The sequence below is a fragment of the Mesoplodon densirostris genome, chromosome 16 (assembly GCF_025265405.1).
Source record: "Mesoplodon densirostris isolate mMesDen1 chromosome 16, mMesDen1 primary haplotype, whole genome shotgun sequence".
Lineage (NCBI taxonomy): Eukaryota > Metazoa > Chordata > Mammalia > Artiodactyla > Ziphiidae > Mesoplodon > Mesoplodon densirostris.
In genome coordinates this window covers 70142811-70161664 of record NC_082676.1, presented here as the reverse complement: position 1 = coordinate 70161664, position 18854 = coordinate 70142811, and the positions used below count along the sequence as shown (strand labels likewise).

The 18854-nt window shown below is 45.2% G+C and overlaps 1 protein-coding gene across 5 annotated transcripts in view; it reads left to right on the top strand.

The window, feature by feature from the left end:
* The window catches only part of RALGAPA2 (Ral GTPase activating protein catalytic subunit alpha 2), a 285182-nt gene that overhangs the window by 135205 nt on the left and 131123 nt on the right, over positions 1-18854 (top strand). For 4 of the 5 annotated variants that reach the window (XM_060120092.1, XM_060120089.1, XM_060120090.1 and 1 more), the window contains one exon: positions 15686-15814. The exons of the other annotated variant lie outside the window; for it this stretch is intronic. In XM_060120092.1, the coding sequence (XP_059976075.1) occupies positions 15686-15814 (129 nt within the window). The remainder of the gene's footprint in view (positions 1-15685; positions 15815-18854) is intronic. 5 annotated transcript variants of the gene reach the window in all.

Sequence of the window (18854 nt, the reverse complement as noted above, 5' to 3'; positions counted from 1 at the left end):
CCGAGACCCCGTGGGAACCACTCCCAGTGGCTGGGTGCCTGGCTGTGCAGGGTTCCCGAGTGGGTCCTCCAGCATCCTGTGAACCCTCTAACACCCTGGTAGAAACCCCCCTCATCTCAGTCTCAGCGAGGGGAATCTGTCGTCTGCAAGTAAGGACTTGGCTTTACCAGTGATGCCCTGCAAGGCACCAGGGGTACAGGTTCTACACGGCTCCATATTTCAGGCACTAAAGGCACTTGCTGCATTTCTTGTTTTCCTCTTTAATTTGTTTTGTAGCCGAGAATATTTAACTTGTTTTAGGAACATTTTGCTTTCATTCAACTTTACATTTCAATTCAACTTTAATTCAACTTTTCATTCGACTTTATATTTAATGAACCTTTTCCATACCAATGTTACAGAAAACATAATTCTAAACATCACGTATAGAGTGATATTCTATCACGGAAGTCAAAATAGTTTGTGATTTTCTTAGCGGATGTTACAACCTCCTCTCATGAGGTATGTGATGGAATAATATAATAATAAACAGCCATTTGTAAAAAGATCCCAAGGGGGCCCTCAGTGAGAATAAGACTCAGCGGTGAGCCATGAAAGCAAGGTGCAGGGGTGGCCCTCGTAAATTGGCCATACCTGACTCTTTTAATAACCCCAGACAGCCTGTATCATGCAGTGATACGTAATAATTGCATCACCTTTTCTCAGACAGAGAGTTGTTCTTTGCTGGAAATTTAGATATAACTAGAACCATGTATGTTAGATATACATAAATTTATAAATATATTGAAAGCTAAACATAAATGAGCATTCAGCTTCAGAAAAAGTGAAGAATTCACATGTCAGATTAAGGACCTGATTTGTCTCCTATCCAAGGAAATAATTCTAATACATTTCTGAAGTACTTCTGTACAGTGAGTGATTTTTACCAAGGTTTGAATTCATGGGGTTTTAATTCAATGCTAGCAGGACAAAGTGCATATTTATAAATTTAAAGGTCCAACTGATATTTAGAGGATTAAATAATAACCTTAATGTGTATCCGTAGAGGAACTTTAGAAGTCTACCTTAAAAGCTTTACTGAAACACAATTTTAAAAAACTGTAGGGTTGTACAATGAGTAAAAAAAAAGACTAATTCCAGGTCTTATTCCTAAGGTTTTTAAGAATGGGGAAATGTATATTCCAAGACTTCAGGATATCCTATGGCTTCAAAATATATTCAACTTTGATTTTAATGGAGGACAAGCCTCGTACCGGCAACTCACAGACCTGGGCTCTGTACCCTGCCGGCCACGGGGACCTTGCCTGACCACAGGTGGTCAAGTGGATGAGATGGACTGGAGGACCTCGGAGGCCCTCTCTTGAGCATTATTGGGTCCTCTGATTTATTGTTAGGCATTTTATTATTAGGGTCACATTGTCCTTTCCTAAATACAGTAAAAACTTGAATGATCTTTTCCTGTTGAATATTTTTCCCCACCACAATAAAGATCTAGTCCGGTTCTGAGGGCATATCCAGTGGTATGAGACCCACAAATAATGAGTATCCGTAATATCCATCCACTTGTGAAAAGGGCCAAGTGAGTGACACACACACACTGTAGGGAGGGAACTGTGCTTAACACCCCTCGAGCTCAGTTGGCTTGAAGGCAGCTCACAGGGGAGATGGGATTTTTTTTTTTTTTTAATTTATGGCTATGTTGGGTCTTCGTTTCTGTGCGAGGGCTTTCTCTAGCTGTGGCAAGTGGGGGCCACTCCTCATCGCGGTGCATGGGCCTCTCACTATCGCGGCCTCTCTTGTTGCGGAGCACAGGCTCCAGAGGCACAGGCTCAGTAATTGTGGCTCACGGGGCCAGCTGCTCCGTGGCATGTGGGATCTTCCCAGACCAGGGCTCGAACCCATGTGTCCTGCATTGGCAGGCGGACTCTCAACCACTGCACCACCAGGGAAGCCCTGGGAGATGGGATTTGAGTGGGACTTTCAACGATGGTTAGGATGACAAGAAGCAGGATGGGATTTCACAGGCTGTATTGAAGGAACAGGGACCAGAGTGGTTTTGATTTAGTGCCAGATACGTATATGGACATAATGCATGGACGAGGATCCAGGCAGCACTGGAGAGAGCCTTGGTTCAGAGCCATGTTCATCCCACAGATAACGGGGAGCTGAGCACAACACTCAACATGACCAAAAAGCATTTTAAGAAGTTTAAGGCACAGTGGTTCTGTAGGATGGATCAGGGTCAGGAGAAAGTGATGGCAACAGGCACAGAAAGCGACCAGGTAACGCGGCCCAACAAGGGTTTATGTGCGTGTGTGAATTTACTTATTTATGTGTGTGTATACCTGTCTGTGTGCACATATATATACACTTGTGTGCACCTGCGCTTTGTGTATTTTGTGTGTGGAATAGCATGGACCAGTGGGGTGTCGCACTGAGTGGTAAGTGCCCCGAGAAGGCAGGGTCTCCTGACGCTTATTCTCATGATCTCTCAAAGCAAACATTCGTTCAGAAAGGCAAGGTGATGAATTGAGAAAAGGTGAAGGCAGGGTAGGACGGGACCCCCTCCTCACCATGGACATCGCAGCACCAGGGTAGGCACCACAGGTGTGTCAGGATACAGCCAGGGGTGTCCCCAAAGAATTCTCACCTGTTGGGAAGTAGAAATGTACGGGAAAGATTTCCAGGCACATTTTCTCTCCACTTAAGAGAACGTGTTTTCTAATCCTGTCGGAATTCAGATAGATGATGTGCAAACTGTAGATTCATTTACAGTTATTAAACTAGAACTTCTAAAAGTCTCAGTTATTTTGTGTTACGTTAGCCAGTTTTGCTACTGTTTGTTTTTGAAAGTAATTAGACACTTAAAAGCAAACTCTTTTATTTTTCTAAACATATAATTCCTATTAGTTTGAATTTAGTTTAGTCAAATTAAATGATCTTTTATTGAAATAAGAGTGTACTGTGGCAATAAACAAAACTTTCAAGTTTTACTTAGGTTTGATGGAAGAAGACTATATATAAGGATAGGCAGTGTATGTCAGTTCTCTCTTGACATGTATTGTTAAGTGAATAATAATTCTTATCATGTGCTTGTTGTACAAACTCAGAGTGATGAAATATAGCCTGTATCATAGAGTTAGTCTTGTATCATCAAGTAACATCCACTGGTTCCTGAGTGTTTCCCAGAAGGTTTCGTGAGAATGGACAAGCCATAGATTAGTCAGGTTTCATCAAAGAAGATTTTATTATAACTTTGTTCAGCTCTCAGTGGCCATGGGGACTTAAGATAGATGACTGCACCCAAATAACAGGCTGGAGAGCTTTTTCCTTTTCTTTTCATCTGTAAAACCAGTAATTATTTTCATAAAGCTGCAGACCGAACCCACTGACACCTAAGTAAGGAAAGTGGAAATATGTGAAAGGTAACAGATGGCGGAGGCTTCGGTTATGAGGGTAACACGTGTGCAGCGAACTTGTTCCACAGCTTTAAAAGGTGTAAGTTGATAGCATGGGGGGTGGTCCAGAGAGGAGAAGTCTACCTGAGAGGCGGACACTAGAGTTTTGTTTGATTTCCCTTTCGGAGCTGAAGATGTCAGGACTTTCTTTCAAGTAAATGCTGTCAGTGAAGGGTACGAATTATCTCTGTTTAGCCATCAGAGTCTAATAAGCACGTACTGTGTGAAAGACATTAAATAAAAATGCAATATAATAGCAACTCAATATATGTGGAAAATGAAAAGATTTTATTCCTACTAAATACACTTATCATGTAATGTATAAGCTGGCCTGCATTTTTCAGCAGGGAAAACGTTCTTTGGCCCTGAGGTCTCTCTGGAAGAGACTCTGCTGTGGTCTCTTGCAGCCCAAGTCACCAGAATCTTCCTTCGGAGACTCTTCCCAGACAGAGTGGGCACTCCATCAATGTGTCAATTGACGGAGCATCAAAGGACTAACAGGAGAGCTCGTTAACCCGCATGCGTCCCGGGGAGGAGTGGTGACCGTGGCAGCTGAGCTGGACCTTTCGGTTGAGCTTCCGGCTCCGTCAAGTTCAAAGCCGGCGTTGACCTTGCGCGGTGGGGAGCTCACCCACGTTGACGGGAGAACAGTGATTCCTGAGATGCGTGGGGACTCCGGGTACATTGGGCGTGTCTGGAGACGTTCTCTTTGTCACAGTGGGCGGGGGCTGCACTGGCATCTAGTGGGTAGAGGCTGGGGATGGCACATACCCTAAGGCACCCAGGACCACATCCGAGACTTCACAGCCTGAAGTGTCAGCATTGCTGAGGTTGGGAAACCCTGTCCTCGAAGAGAAGTTGTTCAGGTGCCACCAGGCCCTGTGAATTAACCCACAAAGGTCAGCAGGCATCAGAGGATGAAAGGCAGCTCTCAGTGTAACCCAGGATATGAAAGCACACCAAGGTTTAACCAGGGAGACTAAAGCAAGAGAGGCAAGTGTTGTAGGTTGAACTGTATGGAAATTGCCAACATGAGACTGTTTCTCAAAAGAGGGCGGTGCAGTTTCCTATGGTTGAGCTGGTAAAGTTCCCCATTTATTTAGTTTTTCATTAATTAATTAATTTATATTTGGCTGTGTTGGGTCTTCGTTGCGGTGCACAGGCTTCTCATTGCGGTGGCTTCTCTTGTTGCGAGCATGGGCTCTAGGCATGCAGGCTTCAGTAGTTGTGGCACGTGGGCTTCAGTAGTTGTGGCTCACGGGCTTCAGTGGTTGTGGCTCGCGGGCTCTAGAGCGCAGGCTCAGTAGTTGTGGCGCGCGGGCTTAGCTGCTTTGCGGCATGTGGGATCTTCCTGGACCAGGGCTCGAACCTGTGTCCCCTGCCTTGGCAGATGGATTCTTAACCACTGTGCCACCACGGAAGCCCCCCCATTTATTTTAATTTAATTTTATTTTTTTGCGGTACGCGGGCCTCTCACTGTTGTGGCCTCTCCCGTTGTGGAGCACAGGCTCCGGACGCACAGGCTCGGCAGCCATGGCTCACGGGCCCAGCCGCTCCGCGGCATGTGGGATCCTCCCGGACCGGGGCACGAACCCATGTCCCCCGCATCGGCAGGCGGACTCTCAACCACTGCGCCACCAGGGAAGCCCCCCGCCCCATTTATTTTTTACTTTGAAGAAGTACAACATGGAGTGAGCTGATTAATTCAGAGTCAACGAAAAATATCTGCAATGTGTTTTGCCCAGAGCCCAGTCTGAATGAGGGGTGGCGCTGCAGGCGTGAGTGGAGGGGCTGGGGGCTCGGTGGGGTCCTCTGCTCACCCACGCAGGCCACCCAGGAGCCAACAGGGAACAGGTGACCAGAGCACAGGCTACGTGGTGCAGAGTCAGCCCACGGGCACAGATGATCACTTTCTCCTAATGTCTGGGGCCCCAATTCAGTCAGGGCAGGTGGCCGACTTGGGGTTTGCTCTCACGCTCTGGGGAGTCTTTCCAAGGCCACCTGGCCTGGCCGCCACACGGGCAGCCTGGGGAGAGGGACGTCCACTGTGGAGCTTGAGCCCTGACCTTGTGTGTAGGTCCCTGTTTCCTTCCGTCGGTGACCACACGGGCTTTTCTGGCTTGAGGTTCTTGTCCTGTGAAGTGGGGTCCTTATGACTCTCTCAGGGGCCTTGGAAAGGTGAGCATGGTGAGGCCCTGGTGCTGGATGGCAGAAGGGGTTCCCTGTGGTTGGAATATCGCTTGTTGACCTACAAGATCATCTTTTCCCATTTAGAATTTGACAAAGATTTTTAAGAAAATTCACATTTTTTCTTTAGGCAGAGAAGAAATCAGAGGTCGAGAAAGAGATGGTTTCTACCATTTCAAGTACTAAATGGTTACTTCCGGCGAGGGGTGCTTTAACTCCCATTTGGAAGGGAGTGATTTTTGAATGTAAGAGATTTTAAATCATGACTGTGATTTGTGATCCATCAAGGTTGGGTTTGGATACGAGGAAATAACGTCAAGAAGAGCATTTTAAATGGCAAGTTTTGTTTCTTTGAGAAAGTGCTCTCCTTGTGGGGAATAATCTCTTTTTGTCTGTTGATTTCTTTTTAACACATAACAATAAGTGGCAGGGTAATAATTGCAGATTGTTCAGCTATTAATGCCATTTACTGGAACACATTTCAGAGAGAACATTGTTTTCTAAAGAGACAATAAACAACCGTTTTCTTTCGTTCTTCCATGGAAAAATATCCTTTGGTAGGTATATGTGGGCTAGAGAAATATTAGCACGAGAGACCCTTATAGTAATAAGACATTAAAATAAAATACCTACCTTTTTTTTTTTCCTTCTCTTACTTGAGTCTTGGGTTGAGTGTGTGCAGTGTGGTGCTCCTGTCAAGACCCAGTGCCTTTGTGTCACCAATTTGCTTCCCCTCCTGGGTCCCCCTGGAGCACTGGCTGTTCCCCAGAGGATCCCTGTGCTCTTGGTCTGGCTTCACTCTCAACTGTGCATCACTGTCCCCTGCCTCTTAGAGGACATTGCTGGGAGGCAGGGGCCATGCTTTACTCCGCCTCAGGCCCCTCACAGCGGCTGCCATGTACCTTCAAGCCCAGTGTGCACTCGAGAAATTTGTCAACTTACTGTTAGCTGTTTTTGTATGGAATTATCAGAATGACTTGGCTTTCATTTCAGACTCTTTTTTTAATGAATAGGTTTTTAATCCAGTCTACTTCAAGTCAATTTTCAATCGATCCTTCAAAAACTAATATTTTAATGAGATTATGATTCAAAATGCTGCTGTAATTTAATAATAGCCATGATGTATGAGACTTTAGAATTTACAAAACGCTTTCTCTTTTTACATTTATTTTTAAATGTTAATCGGGTATTCCTGGAATTTGAAGCGATGAGTCCTGTGTCGACTCTTTAGAGGTCAGTTAATTATTCCGGGTGGCCTGATTCCCTCCCGTTCTGCTCTGCTGGGATTTGTGCCAAATGGTCTCCGTCGCAGGCTGGGCAGCCGGGCTGGGTCTCAGGGTCGTTGATACTGCTTCTTTGTCAGTGGTTCTGGCCTGAGGTTTCTTCAGAATCGGGTTGACGGAGCTGGCTCCTCTGGTGATTTTTCTCTCAAATCTCAGCTATTCTTGGGAGCTCTTTGTCCAGAAGGAGTAGCAGTTGAACTTCTGTTGCCCAAGCAGAAACCGAAAATGGTACCAATTTGGACAGCTCTTGTCCTCTGTCCAGCGCTGGCGGGATGGTCTGTAGGCTCCCGGAATTGAACCACCACCGGGTTGTCCTCGTCTTTTTTTTTTTTTTTAACAGAACACAAAAATGTGGAAAGCCTCATTTGTGCTCCTATGTGCATGTGGAATAATTTTACTTTTAAGGAAGCAAATTAAAGAAACATGCATTTTGTGTTATCATAGAATGAGTAATCATCACATTCCAAAGTTTTTTTATTTTCTGGTGTGAGAACACACCAGAAGACCTGGAAGCTCCAACAGAAATAGTTTTTCGTCTTTAACTTGTTCCTGGCCGTGGGCTGGGAGACAGCCAGCAGATCTCAGCAGCACCAGGCAGGCCTGAGAACCAGGCATCTCAACTCCAGCAGGTGAGGAGGGGGCGGGGGTCGACGCACTGGATGCTGGGCTTTAACAGTGCCAGAAGCCCTGGGTCTTGTAAGCAGAGTTGAAGCTACAGGTAAATGAACACAGAAGCCACACATGTTGTAGGTTCTCTGCATTTTCAGGGAAAAATACAAATCTCGATTTCTTGTTGCAACCCTAGGCAATTTCTTGGTGTCTTTCCATAGAATATTTCCAACCACCCGCTCCCCACACCCGTGCCTGTGCACGCACACACGGGCACAGAGTTCGTTTCTAGCAGTTTCCTAGGAAGAATGCTTGGCAAAGTCTCCTTGTTATTCAGAAGGTCGCACTCTCTGACGTGGTTCCATCCTGTGATTGCACTTCCGTGCCAGTCAGGGCTGCATGTCTACTGTATACATTCCAGAAGCACATCTTTAAGCCACGGCAGCCATTTGTTGATTTCACTTTCAAGTATAGCTTTAAAAATACATGTGTGTTTTTCAACGATTCGTGGGCAAAGTGAATGAGACGGAAGAATAATTTGCACTGGAGAGCTGAGTGTTGCCCTCCACGTGGTGCTGTGCTCCACGTGTGAGTCTCGCTGCTCACGGGTGTCCACTGGTGCCTCGTGGACCACAGGCTCACAGTTTCTCTTCCAGTAAAGACAAGGAGCGCACCTGGATTTGTGTCCAAACCTTGGGCACTTTCTGGCCTTGATCGACCTCCTACTCCATGTCTGTGAAATGGAAAGATCGAATGATGACCTTTTAGATCTTCTCTAAGTTTTTATGGTGCCAGAGGAACAAGGTAAACACACTGTCGCCCAGATTCATTAGAGATGTGTTTTCCCTCCTGGATTTCTGTACTTTGTCCTAAGATAACAGGAGTGTGGGTTGGGTTCTAGCGGGTGCCAGCGTGAGGGTGAGGAACTATTCTGCTTGGCATCAGGGGGGATGTCGATTATACCTGCCCTGCGCCTTTGCCGCGGCCTTGGGCGGCGCCTGAGTGTGTTAAGCCTATGGTTTCCTCCAAGAATTTCTTTTCAGTATCCTAAGAAGAATATATTTCTAGCTGATGTAGTCCTGAGGCAGGATGAACAGTGAACCTGGGAACAGTATGGCTGCCCGACTCTTTGGTACCTACATGAATTAGATGTGTGCTTGGTTCACTCAATGGGGTAATTACTACCTTAATGATTCTGTAGGTACTCGCGTGATTAGGCGCCGTCCGTTCGTTGCTAACCATCTTGTTATTGATGATGCCGTGACTCCCTGCTTCTGCTTCTGCTGCAGAGCGTGGTCAGAGCTGTAGAGGATGGGGCGGAGGAGACAGTGGAGAGACCCGATTCAGTTTGGCCTCTTCTGAGATGAGCAGCCAATTGCCGCAGAGAAAGCAGAGTTTAGTATCCTCCAGCCCCCTCCTCTACCCCACCCCCGTGCCCTGGTAAATTCTTAGGATGCACAGATGCCTTTCTACGCAGACTTGGCTGTCAGGGGCGGTGGATCCTCTTCCAGAGCATGGAGTCCATGTCCGGCGAGCTGAGCACGCGGTCTGTGCACACGCGATGTCTAACGCAGCCTCCAGGCCGCCCCCCCGCAAGCCCCCGCCACTTACCAGCAGCAGCTCCTTGAAGCCCTCACTTGCTAAAGTCTTGTCGCGAGGGGTTAATCACTGCTCTGGAGCATCTGCACCAGCCTCATTAGGCCGGCCTGTTGTGCAAACTGTCATGTTTCAGATTTGAAGCTTATCAGGGTCACGGCTAAGACAGTCCTTACAGAGGCAGGTCGAGGCATCTCCAGGGCCTGGGGCGGTGGGGGGCGGGTGGCAGCTGGCAAGTCACTTCTCTCTGTGACCCTCTGACAGTGTCCCTCGTCTTATGGAATCATAAATGTGCCAGGATTTCCTGATGGGTTTGCCACCTCCCTGCCTGTCTCCCCTAGATCGTGGTGACAGTGCACAATTCTATGAATACATTAAAAACTACCGCGCTGTACACTTTAAAGCGTGAATTTTATTATAGGTAAATTACATCTAAAGCTTTTACAAATAACAAAAAGAAAAAGAAGCAGTTAAGACAACCCAGTAACTTATCAACTCCAGTATCAGATAAAATTCATATAGTGTTTCTTAAAATCAGTTAACCAATCAGTCTCCCCCCTTTCCTGAAGCAGTCAGCCAGTCTTCATCAGTTTAAAGGCAAGCTGAGTTTTTCTTCTCAGATGAGGGATTAATTGTAAAACAATCATAAAAAAATATTTGAGGCTCTCCTTTAGGGCTTGAGGGTTGCAGTGATTTTCTCTGCCATCTGCCCGCTTGTTCTGTCACTGATCCCATGCACAAGGTCAAAGCAGCAGCTCCTGCGACCGTCAGAAGTTTGTTTTGTGTTTGTCACTCCCTCCTTTGCATGCTGCCATGTCTTCTCCAGAGCATTCCTCATGGCGAGAAGTGCGAGGTGATTTTGTTTCTCCAGCTGCAGAACCCAATTACTCTGTCCTGTCATATTTCTTCCGGCCTTGGTAACATAGTTACACCCAGAGAAGTAACATTTGTCCAGCACATATAAAAATCTCTGCCTTTTCTCCAAACGGATTACACCACACTTGGCCTTTTGAACAGAGAATGTATCGCAGGTATCCCGTATGCCTTGGCCCAGATCTTGAAAGTAATTTTTAAGCTTGTCTTGCTATGTTTTTATTTCCAGTGGCTTTTCTGGAGGGGCAGTGCCTGTGACATGATCTGTTGTGCTTTTCTTAAGGGCCATAATCATAAAGCCTTTCCTTTTATCAACAAAAACCCCTCCCTGAACCAGTGTAGAGCCTGGACAGACCAGGTCGCAGCTCATGCTGTGTAGAGGAGGTCTGTGCCACTTCTGAAGGAGCAGAGACCCAGCAGCAGAAGAGAGAACCCCAGGCCTTGGACTTGGAGGGCTCTTCAGATCTGTCCTTCCTGTAACTAAGACTTTTTTGTCACTCAGCGTATCTGAGCCTCGCCAATAAGGCGATAACTGATACTTACAGATTCGTCTTCGAGGTCCTGCAGGATCACGTCTGCCTATTTAATTGTTAAAGAAAGCTTCGATTATATCCAGGGGTAGTGTTAAAAGTATCCCCCTGCCTTCACATCTTCTGCTTATTAGTAATTTCACTTGGGTGTGGAATGAACGGGATCTTTCTGTTAACTAGATTAATGGGATAACCAGATCCGAACAGTCCCTATCTTCCCAAACAAAAGAACTTCCTGTAGAATATTCTAGATACAAGGTATCTTCTGAAAAATAGCAATGAAATCATTAATTGTTTAACATTTTTGTTTTCTTCAAAGTGAAAGGAGGAGTCCAGTGACTCTGCACACAGGGGTTCTATTTCTGAACAATTCCATGTGGCCTCATGGAAGGTCTGAGTGACTTTCCGTGGAATAACCGGATCTGTTTGCTCCGACGAGCGGGCGCAAGTCCTCTGAGGAAGCAGGGAGACAGATGGCCAGCTATTGTGTTACCACCATCATCTGCTGGGCCGTGAGCAAATATTAAGTGAATAATATATATGTAATTGGTGTGAAAGTACAGTCGCAACATTTCTAATTCCGTCTGAAGGATGGCTACTTCTTGAACATTTGTATTTCATAGAATACTATATTTAAATGTTTCTGTTTACAGGGTTAATCCATTTTAAACTGCTTTAAAGTGAACATTTTCCCCCATTTTTGACACCACTGTGCAATATTTTGAATTGAAATGGCCCGTAATGGCCCTTTTTTATTTTCCATAACAACATGAGCACTGAATTATAGCTGTGCAATTATGTAAACAATGGAAATGCTTCCAGAATGAATCCTTCCTTTTAACTTTTCATTTTGTGTAATTGTTGGAAGGTTTGGAGCCGTAATAAACAAAATTATTTTACACATTTATCGTTCTAAAGGTCAATTATAAGAGAACTAAAGAAACAACACTATGCAAAATGAATAAACCAATTTCTGTTGCCATCGCCATATGTTTTTCTTATCACTTATGGTTTTTCCAGTTACTGTGTACATAGCATTCAATTAAAGCGATTCATTTACTAGGCTGAATGTGGTTTGTGTTTATAGAACTGTGCTTTGGAGGGGAGGAAACAACATGCCTCTATTTGAATTACCTGATTTTTTTGTAAGATCAGTGATAAGAGACAGATGTTCTCACCAGTTACTTTCTCATAAACCTGAATCTCTGGATAAGCTGCAAATTCACAGCTATCATCTTACAATCCAGTTTTCACACTCAGTGTGTAGCATGCATGTGGACTTGTAACCAAAAATGAGAGGAAAATACTAGTTTGGTGGTCCGTTCCTCATATTACAGCATTTTGCGGATTGAATTTTATTTCCTCTGAACCAAAAGCATGCGAAAGAGTTCCATGCTGGTCAGTTTTCAAGAATAAGCTTAATTCCTGTTTTAGAGTCCATCTTTTCCTTGAGCTTATAGTTTTGCTTATTATTTTCAGTCTGTTTAGAACGTGGAAAAGAAACTAATTTTTGCTACCAGACTCACTTGATTGGGTACATTCTAGAACTCCTTAGAAGAATGGACTCTTGAATATCTAAAACAGAGCATTTTCCGGTTTTTATTTCATTCTTTGCCCTATAAATTATATACACTATGGCTAATTGCTGTAACACTTTGCTAAGAATGTTATTGGAGAGAATTAGTTTTTAGGGTTTTTTAACTTCTGGGAGAATGTAATCTAAGAGGCGTTGGGGACCACCTTTGAAATGTTTTAAAAAGCTCTTTCTGAGTATCAGCAAAATAGTAGTTCACGGAACTCTACAAAGTAAATTCTAGAAAGTAAAAATCCTTCATAGTCCTTCCCTTTTATTTTTACTCTGTTTACTTCTGTGTGACCCTCTTCCGTTTACAAGGCATGTGTTCACATCTCTCCCGTTACCCACAAGTCCAGGGGGAATCAGTCCCTTCTCTGGAAGAGAAACGAGGAGCTCTAAGCTTGACGTGACCTGTCCACGGTCACATACACGAGGTCTTGACCCCAGGCCTGGGGCTCTTTTCACTCTGCCAGAGTCTGACTTGAGTACAGGGGCATTTTCCACCATGATCACAAAGGCTTTGGGGACCTTTGGGGATCGACTCAGGGCTAAGTCGAACCCGGGGATCCATGGCCCTGGCTCTGCCAGCCCTGAGACTCCCAGGCAGGTGGCTGGAGCGGGCACAGAACTTCTCTCTCCATCCAGGATGCAAACCACGCTGTTAACAAGGAGAGCCTCCATCTGATGGGGATGTTTAGCAAAAACTCAGTAGCCTTGGTTTACCATAATTGTACTGATTGAAGGGTTATTTTCTACTTATGACAGGATACGAGTTTTCCAGAATACTCTTATTTACATGAAAAAAAAAGTGAGTTACTTTGAAAAACAGACAAATCATGTTCACTTTGGACTTGAATAGGACAAAAAGCATGAGGGTTGTACGTGAATAATTTGTGTTTGGGAAGCACCATCCTGTTCGGTCTCCCTGAAACCCCAGGGACCCAGGAGAAAGCTTCAGTCTCAAGATTTTTCATTTTCGCAAGGATTCCGGCTATCGCCGTGGTCTCAGTGTGTGGACAGGAAGGCTCCTACCAGAAGTACCGGCCGCCCTTTGTGGATGTCCCTCTGCTGGGAAGATGCAGCTGCTCTCCTTCGAGCACCACGGTTATTCCTAATTTCAAAATGTTGTCACAAAGATTGTCATCTTTGGGTTGTTCCATTTCAGTGTGGATAAGCAAAATAAGCAAGCATATGGCCCTAACTTGGCCGACTGGCCATACAGCCCCCTCTTTAACCCCCATATTAACCCCAGCCCAGAGCTGCTATAACTGGCGGCCTCACTTCTCCTGGGGGCCGCCTTCCGTGGGTGGCGGGCAGGCTAGGCCAGCCATCTGTTATTTTGCCTTCTCTTTCCAACCTTCTCGCCCGTAGAAACAGGTTCCGTTGAAGAGACTGGCTGAGGTCCAGGGGGTGGGGAGCCTGTGACTTTCTCTCGCTGCACACATTTCTGCTGCCTTCAGCATCAGTGGCAACTTAGTCATTTCTGGGAATGCCCCATTTCCCGCTCATTGCCTTGACGCGTCTGAATCTTGTGAAGCAAAATGGATTTCATGTATAAATTCTGGCTTCAGCTTGTGAAAGGATTTAGTTCATAATTCCCATAAACGTATCCCAGAAAACCCTTTTTAAAAATAAAATTAAACCTCTCAATTCCAGTGGTGAAAAATCTGTGATTTAAGTATGTGCTAAAGATGTTAAAAACCCACACGGTCCAAGGCTCAGTTCCTCCTCTCAACAGATGGAATTAACACAAACCTAACAAACTTAACATCATGGTTGTTTGCATTATTAATCTTCCCACGCACGGCATTCTACTACCTTGCGAGCCAGGTTTGCACGAATCCTTTCGTGGCAGCAGATGTCAACAGAAGCGTGCTTCCATCTGCTGCCCGAGACCTTGATGCCTGATACCCCGAGACGAGGCCCAGCACAGAGCGTACCTCTGTGAGTAATTACAGGTGTGTGGTGAGGAGTCCAGGGCATTAATCAGAGGCTTCATTATGAAAAAGGTGGATCTTTTGTTCTGAGCTCAGAGCGGGAGTTGACCACACACTTTCTAAACTGCAGTGTCCATCTGCTCAGCCCCTAGAATGTTTGCCTTGGCTGATGTGGACACTGAAATGTATCAAAGGACCTGATTACAGCAGGTTTAAACATTAACCCGGGGGAAGTGTGGTTAGGGTTTTTCTTTCCTTTCCTCCTTCCTTCCTCCCTTTTATCTGTCTATTTATCTGTTTGTCTCTCTGTTTATTTTTGGTGTAGGAAAAAGTCTGCTGAAATGCTAAAACCTTAAGCTAGTACTTGCTAAATAAGTTACCATATAAGAGTTCTAATAGGGTAAAGCACTGCGCCGTCATTTTAAGGACACAAACAGCATGATTTGTAGACACTAAATGAGCCTGCTATGTGAGGAAGAAGTCTTAGAAAAAACGTTTTGTGAACACCTAAAAGTTCTCTTTTAAGATTCCAAGCTGTTCAATAAGGTTATTTTTATGAAAAAGGACTTAATGTGTTAGAATCGAGCACACTGCTATCCCTTGCCCTAATTTAATCAAGTTAAATCAGGATTATTTTAAAAGATTTTCAAATAGCTACACTGAAATTTGAGAAAACAAACCAGAGGTTTTGGGGGACTTTTGTTTTTTGGTATTTTGCTTCTTGTATTTTGCGACTAACTCTAGGTTATATAACTACAAGTCCCATAACTATAGCACTTCAGTGCATTTGATGAATGCACTTGGCCTAGAACTGCATAAAAGCCGTTTGTGGTTTTCTTACTAATCCCCTTTGCACACACTCGCACAGATGGCTTCAGAGACGCGGCCTGGCCGTGGATGGCACGAACGCCGTCCAGGAGAAGAGCCCTGGGCTTCCACGGGCTGGAATGAGGCAACGCCTCAGAACAGAGCTGGCGGGCAGGGGCCAGGCAGGCAGGGACCAGCTGGCCACCCACCAGGGAGAGGCCCTTCCAGACCCAGGGACACCAGGTGTCTGGGGGGAGATGGTCCACACGCAGCACTGGGCACACGTGCCCTGCCACCCACTTCTACCTGGAGCCCCACTGACCACCTGACCTTGGCGTGTGACCCATCCCAGCGGGACCCACACTCCCATTGTTTCACACGGGAGTCGCCCGAAGAATGCAAGTTTCCATCTCTGCCTACTTCAGGAGTTTGTACTAGAACAGTGTGCTTTGACTTTTGAAAATTGAAGACGATGGGAAGTGATAGCTGCTTGCAGGTTTCATTTATTTATCTACCTCAACACTCCTGTAGCTTGTCCGAGGAGCCCACCTCTACATGGAAGATGGAAGAGTGTCTATGTCTAGTCCCAATGCCACAATTCAGGTCTTGGACAAGTCACCCTACAGTTTAGGGTCTCCATCCTCTTACGTGTAAAATGAGTACAATAGCCCCTGGACTAGCTCATCTCCTGGAACCCTTTTCACTGAAAAAGTTCCGTGGTCTGTGTTCTTTCAGATCATCTCACAGTAGTCATATGTACAGACGAACCGATGACTTTGGAATTTTGGTCTGGAAATTTACAGTTGTGTTTTCTTTTCTCCCCTTCTAGGATATCTTAAATACCATTGTAGGGCACTGCCCACCCCGCTTTTTCTCCCTGGGTTTGCCCGGCTTCTCCATGCTGGTGGGGGACTTCATCACGGCCGCTGCCAGGGTCCTCAGTGCAGACACGCTGGCGGTGAGTGTGACAATGCTCAGCCTCCCAGCTCCCAGGAGGCTTCACAGCGGCTAACAAGGTTCAGATTTCTCCACTCCTAACAGGTGTTGACTCATTAGTGCAACGTGAAACCGGGCTCTCGGGTAGATGCCCTGGCAGCTGATGTGTGAAATTGTAGGATAAGATGACACACTGGTAGTGGAAAGGCGTTTCATCAAAAGGCCAGAGTGTGAGAAATCATGTCCTCACTAATATTGCAGTACATTTACACAGTCAGAGGTAGGACTGGTCTCCTAGAATCTTATTAGCGTTTTTCAGTAAATGGTGGCACAGACACTAATGTCTGTGGTTAAGAGAAAATTTTTTTTTTTTTTTTTTCCCGGTACGCGGGCCTGTCACTGTTGTGGCCTCTCCCGTTGTGGAGCACAGGCTCCGGATGCACAGGCTCAGCAGCCATGGCTCACGGACCCAGCCAGTCCGCAGCATGTGGGATCTTCCCGGACCGGGGCACGAACCCGTGTCCCCTGCATCGGCAGGCAGATTCTCAACCACTGCGCCACCAGGGAAGCCCAAGAGAGAATTTTAAGTGTACATCATCAATAAGGTTTTTTTTTTTTCTATTATTACGTCTTAGTTATTATAAGTCTAATAGAAAATATTTTCTTAAAATGTTAGAACACTAAAATTTTTAACCAGAAAATTAATATATATCTTTGTATTCATATTCCATAAAACTCTGGCAGAATTCTTGTACTAAGAAATTAGAAGCAAGTGGACTAAGTGAGCACTAAGGGCTACGAAAAGAATTGATTTGTAGTCTCCACCTTTACCTCCACTATTAGGGCAATGTATTAACGCCTTTGAGAGGACACTGTCACCCATTTCAATTTAAAGGGCTCTCACAGTTGTGCTCTGTACAGCCGTTACCTGTTCAGAGTCAGTTTTCCCTTCTTTAAATGGTGTAAATAAAACTAGCTTTACGGTTTGACAGGCACTTGTATTGAAATCAGTGTGAGTATCTAGCTACCTAAATTTTGTTTGACACGTTGTTACTTTCTTATTCTACTTATTTCTTCACTGCAGGGCAAATTCAAACTCCAACTCTGGGTTTTGAATAAAATTGTTTTTTAATACTTTGTATAGCTGGTGTTTCGTGGGCTTTTTCTCCTAGGGGTAAATTAAAAAGCAAAGGGGAGGGAAGAGAGACAGGAGCAAAAGGGATGGATGAGTGAAAAGAAGGAAGGAAGAAGGAAAATGTTGAATTTGTTCAACTGTTTTTCTTTTTTGTAAAGACTATGACAACTTTTCATACTTATTTCTGAAAATCTTTGTAGGATAATCATTCTCAAGGAACCTTCTAATTTACTTTTAACCATTCAAGTCAACATTGAAAAAACTTTGGGAAAAAAATGGAAAAACTTTGGAAAAAACATTGAAAAAACAGGATATAGGAAGGAAAGTACTTCATTGAAGTTTTCCTTACTTGCTCTGAGAGTTTCCTGTGAAAATGCTGGCACCCTTTCTAGTGATAATATCATGCACAGTGGTCATTCTCTGTGAAAATTTATCTTTCGGCTAGATGAGCTATTAAAGTGGCCTTCCAAAACATTCGTTTAAAGAGAAAGAGAGAGAGAGAAAAAATAGGAGAATGTGAGTGTAAGATTTATATTACATAAAGGAACAATAACTCTGAATTACTTTGAATCACTCTCTGAGTTTAAACTTGAGGTTTAAAACTGTAGGAGAGGGCTTCCCTGGTGGCGCAGTGGTTGAGAATCTGCCTGCCAATGCAGGGGACATGGGTTCGAGCCCTGGTCTGGGAAGATCCCACATGCCGCAGAGCAACTGGGCCCGTGAGCCACAATTACTGAGCCTGCGCGTCTGGAGCCTGTGCTCCGCAACAAGAGAGGCCGCGATAGTAAGAGGCCCGCGCACTGCGATGAAGAGTGGACCCCGCTCGCCGCAACTAGAGAAAGCCCTCGCACAGAAATGAAGACCCAATACAGCCATAAATAAGTAAATAAGTAAATAAATAAATAAAACATACATACATACATACATACATAAATACATAACTAACTAACTAACTAACTAACTAACTAACTAACTGTAGGAGAACTAGTGAGAGGTGTTCGGATAGGGACACACCTACCCAGTCAGAATTTTCCGTTAACACAAGTTACTTACAAGCCTGGAGGACTCCTGCTACGTAGATCTGCCTGCTGAGGCCACGAGGGAAAGAGAAACACGTGCACAGGTACCCAGGAGGTAGGGGAAGATCGTGCCCAGCAAACATTGTTATCACAGCTCCAAACTAGAGACGATCCGGAAGTCCACCAGCGGCAGAGTGGATGCATCCTGATGTGCACACAGCGTGGGATATTACATGTAATTCTCTTCCCGTTCTCCGTCCTGCAGCCCTGCCCAGCCAGGCCCAGGGTCCTTCCCAGCATTGCGGGTACTCGTCATCCATCCTGGGGCAACAGACTCACAGGCCTCACTCTTCTGTGTGTAAATTGGGGCTCACCACAGGCCCAGAACCCAGGCAAAAAAATTATCTAGAGTTACTCCGTTCTTTGAATAAAGCTGTGTAACAGCTCTTTATTTTATGTAGAAGCTATTGTTTTGTATCCAGTGGTTACAGAGTCACACACGACTCAGGGGAAAAAATCAGCCTCAGCGAGGTTCAAACCAAGACTATCTGGTGGGTCAAGGCAACCGTTAGTGAAGGCCAAAAAAACAAGTCTGTGGGAGAAACACTGACTGCGGACATACTATATGCCAGGACCTGGCCTGCGTAAATGTGACAGGGCACCCATCCTCCAGGAATCGGACAGGTAAACTAAGCGTTAATATTTGCACATAAGTTTCTAGCAGCCACAGTAGAAGCACCTCCAGAGCCCAGAAGGGTGCCAGTGTGGGACCAGTTAATTCTGCGTGATGAGAGCTGGAAGGGAAGGCATCTGTTAGAAAAGTCTTCATGGAAGAAGCAAAGCTGATGCAGAGACCTGCAGGGTGGTCCCTGTCCGTCCGTGAATGAGGACCACGGCCACCACCTTGT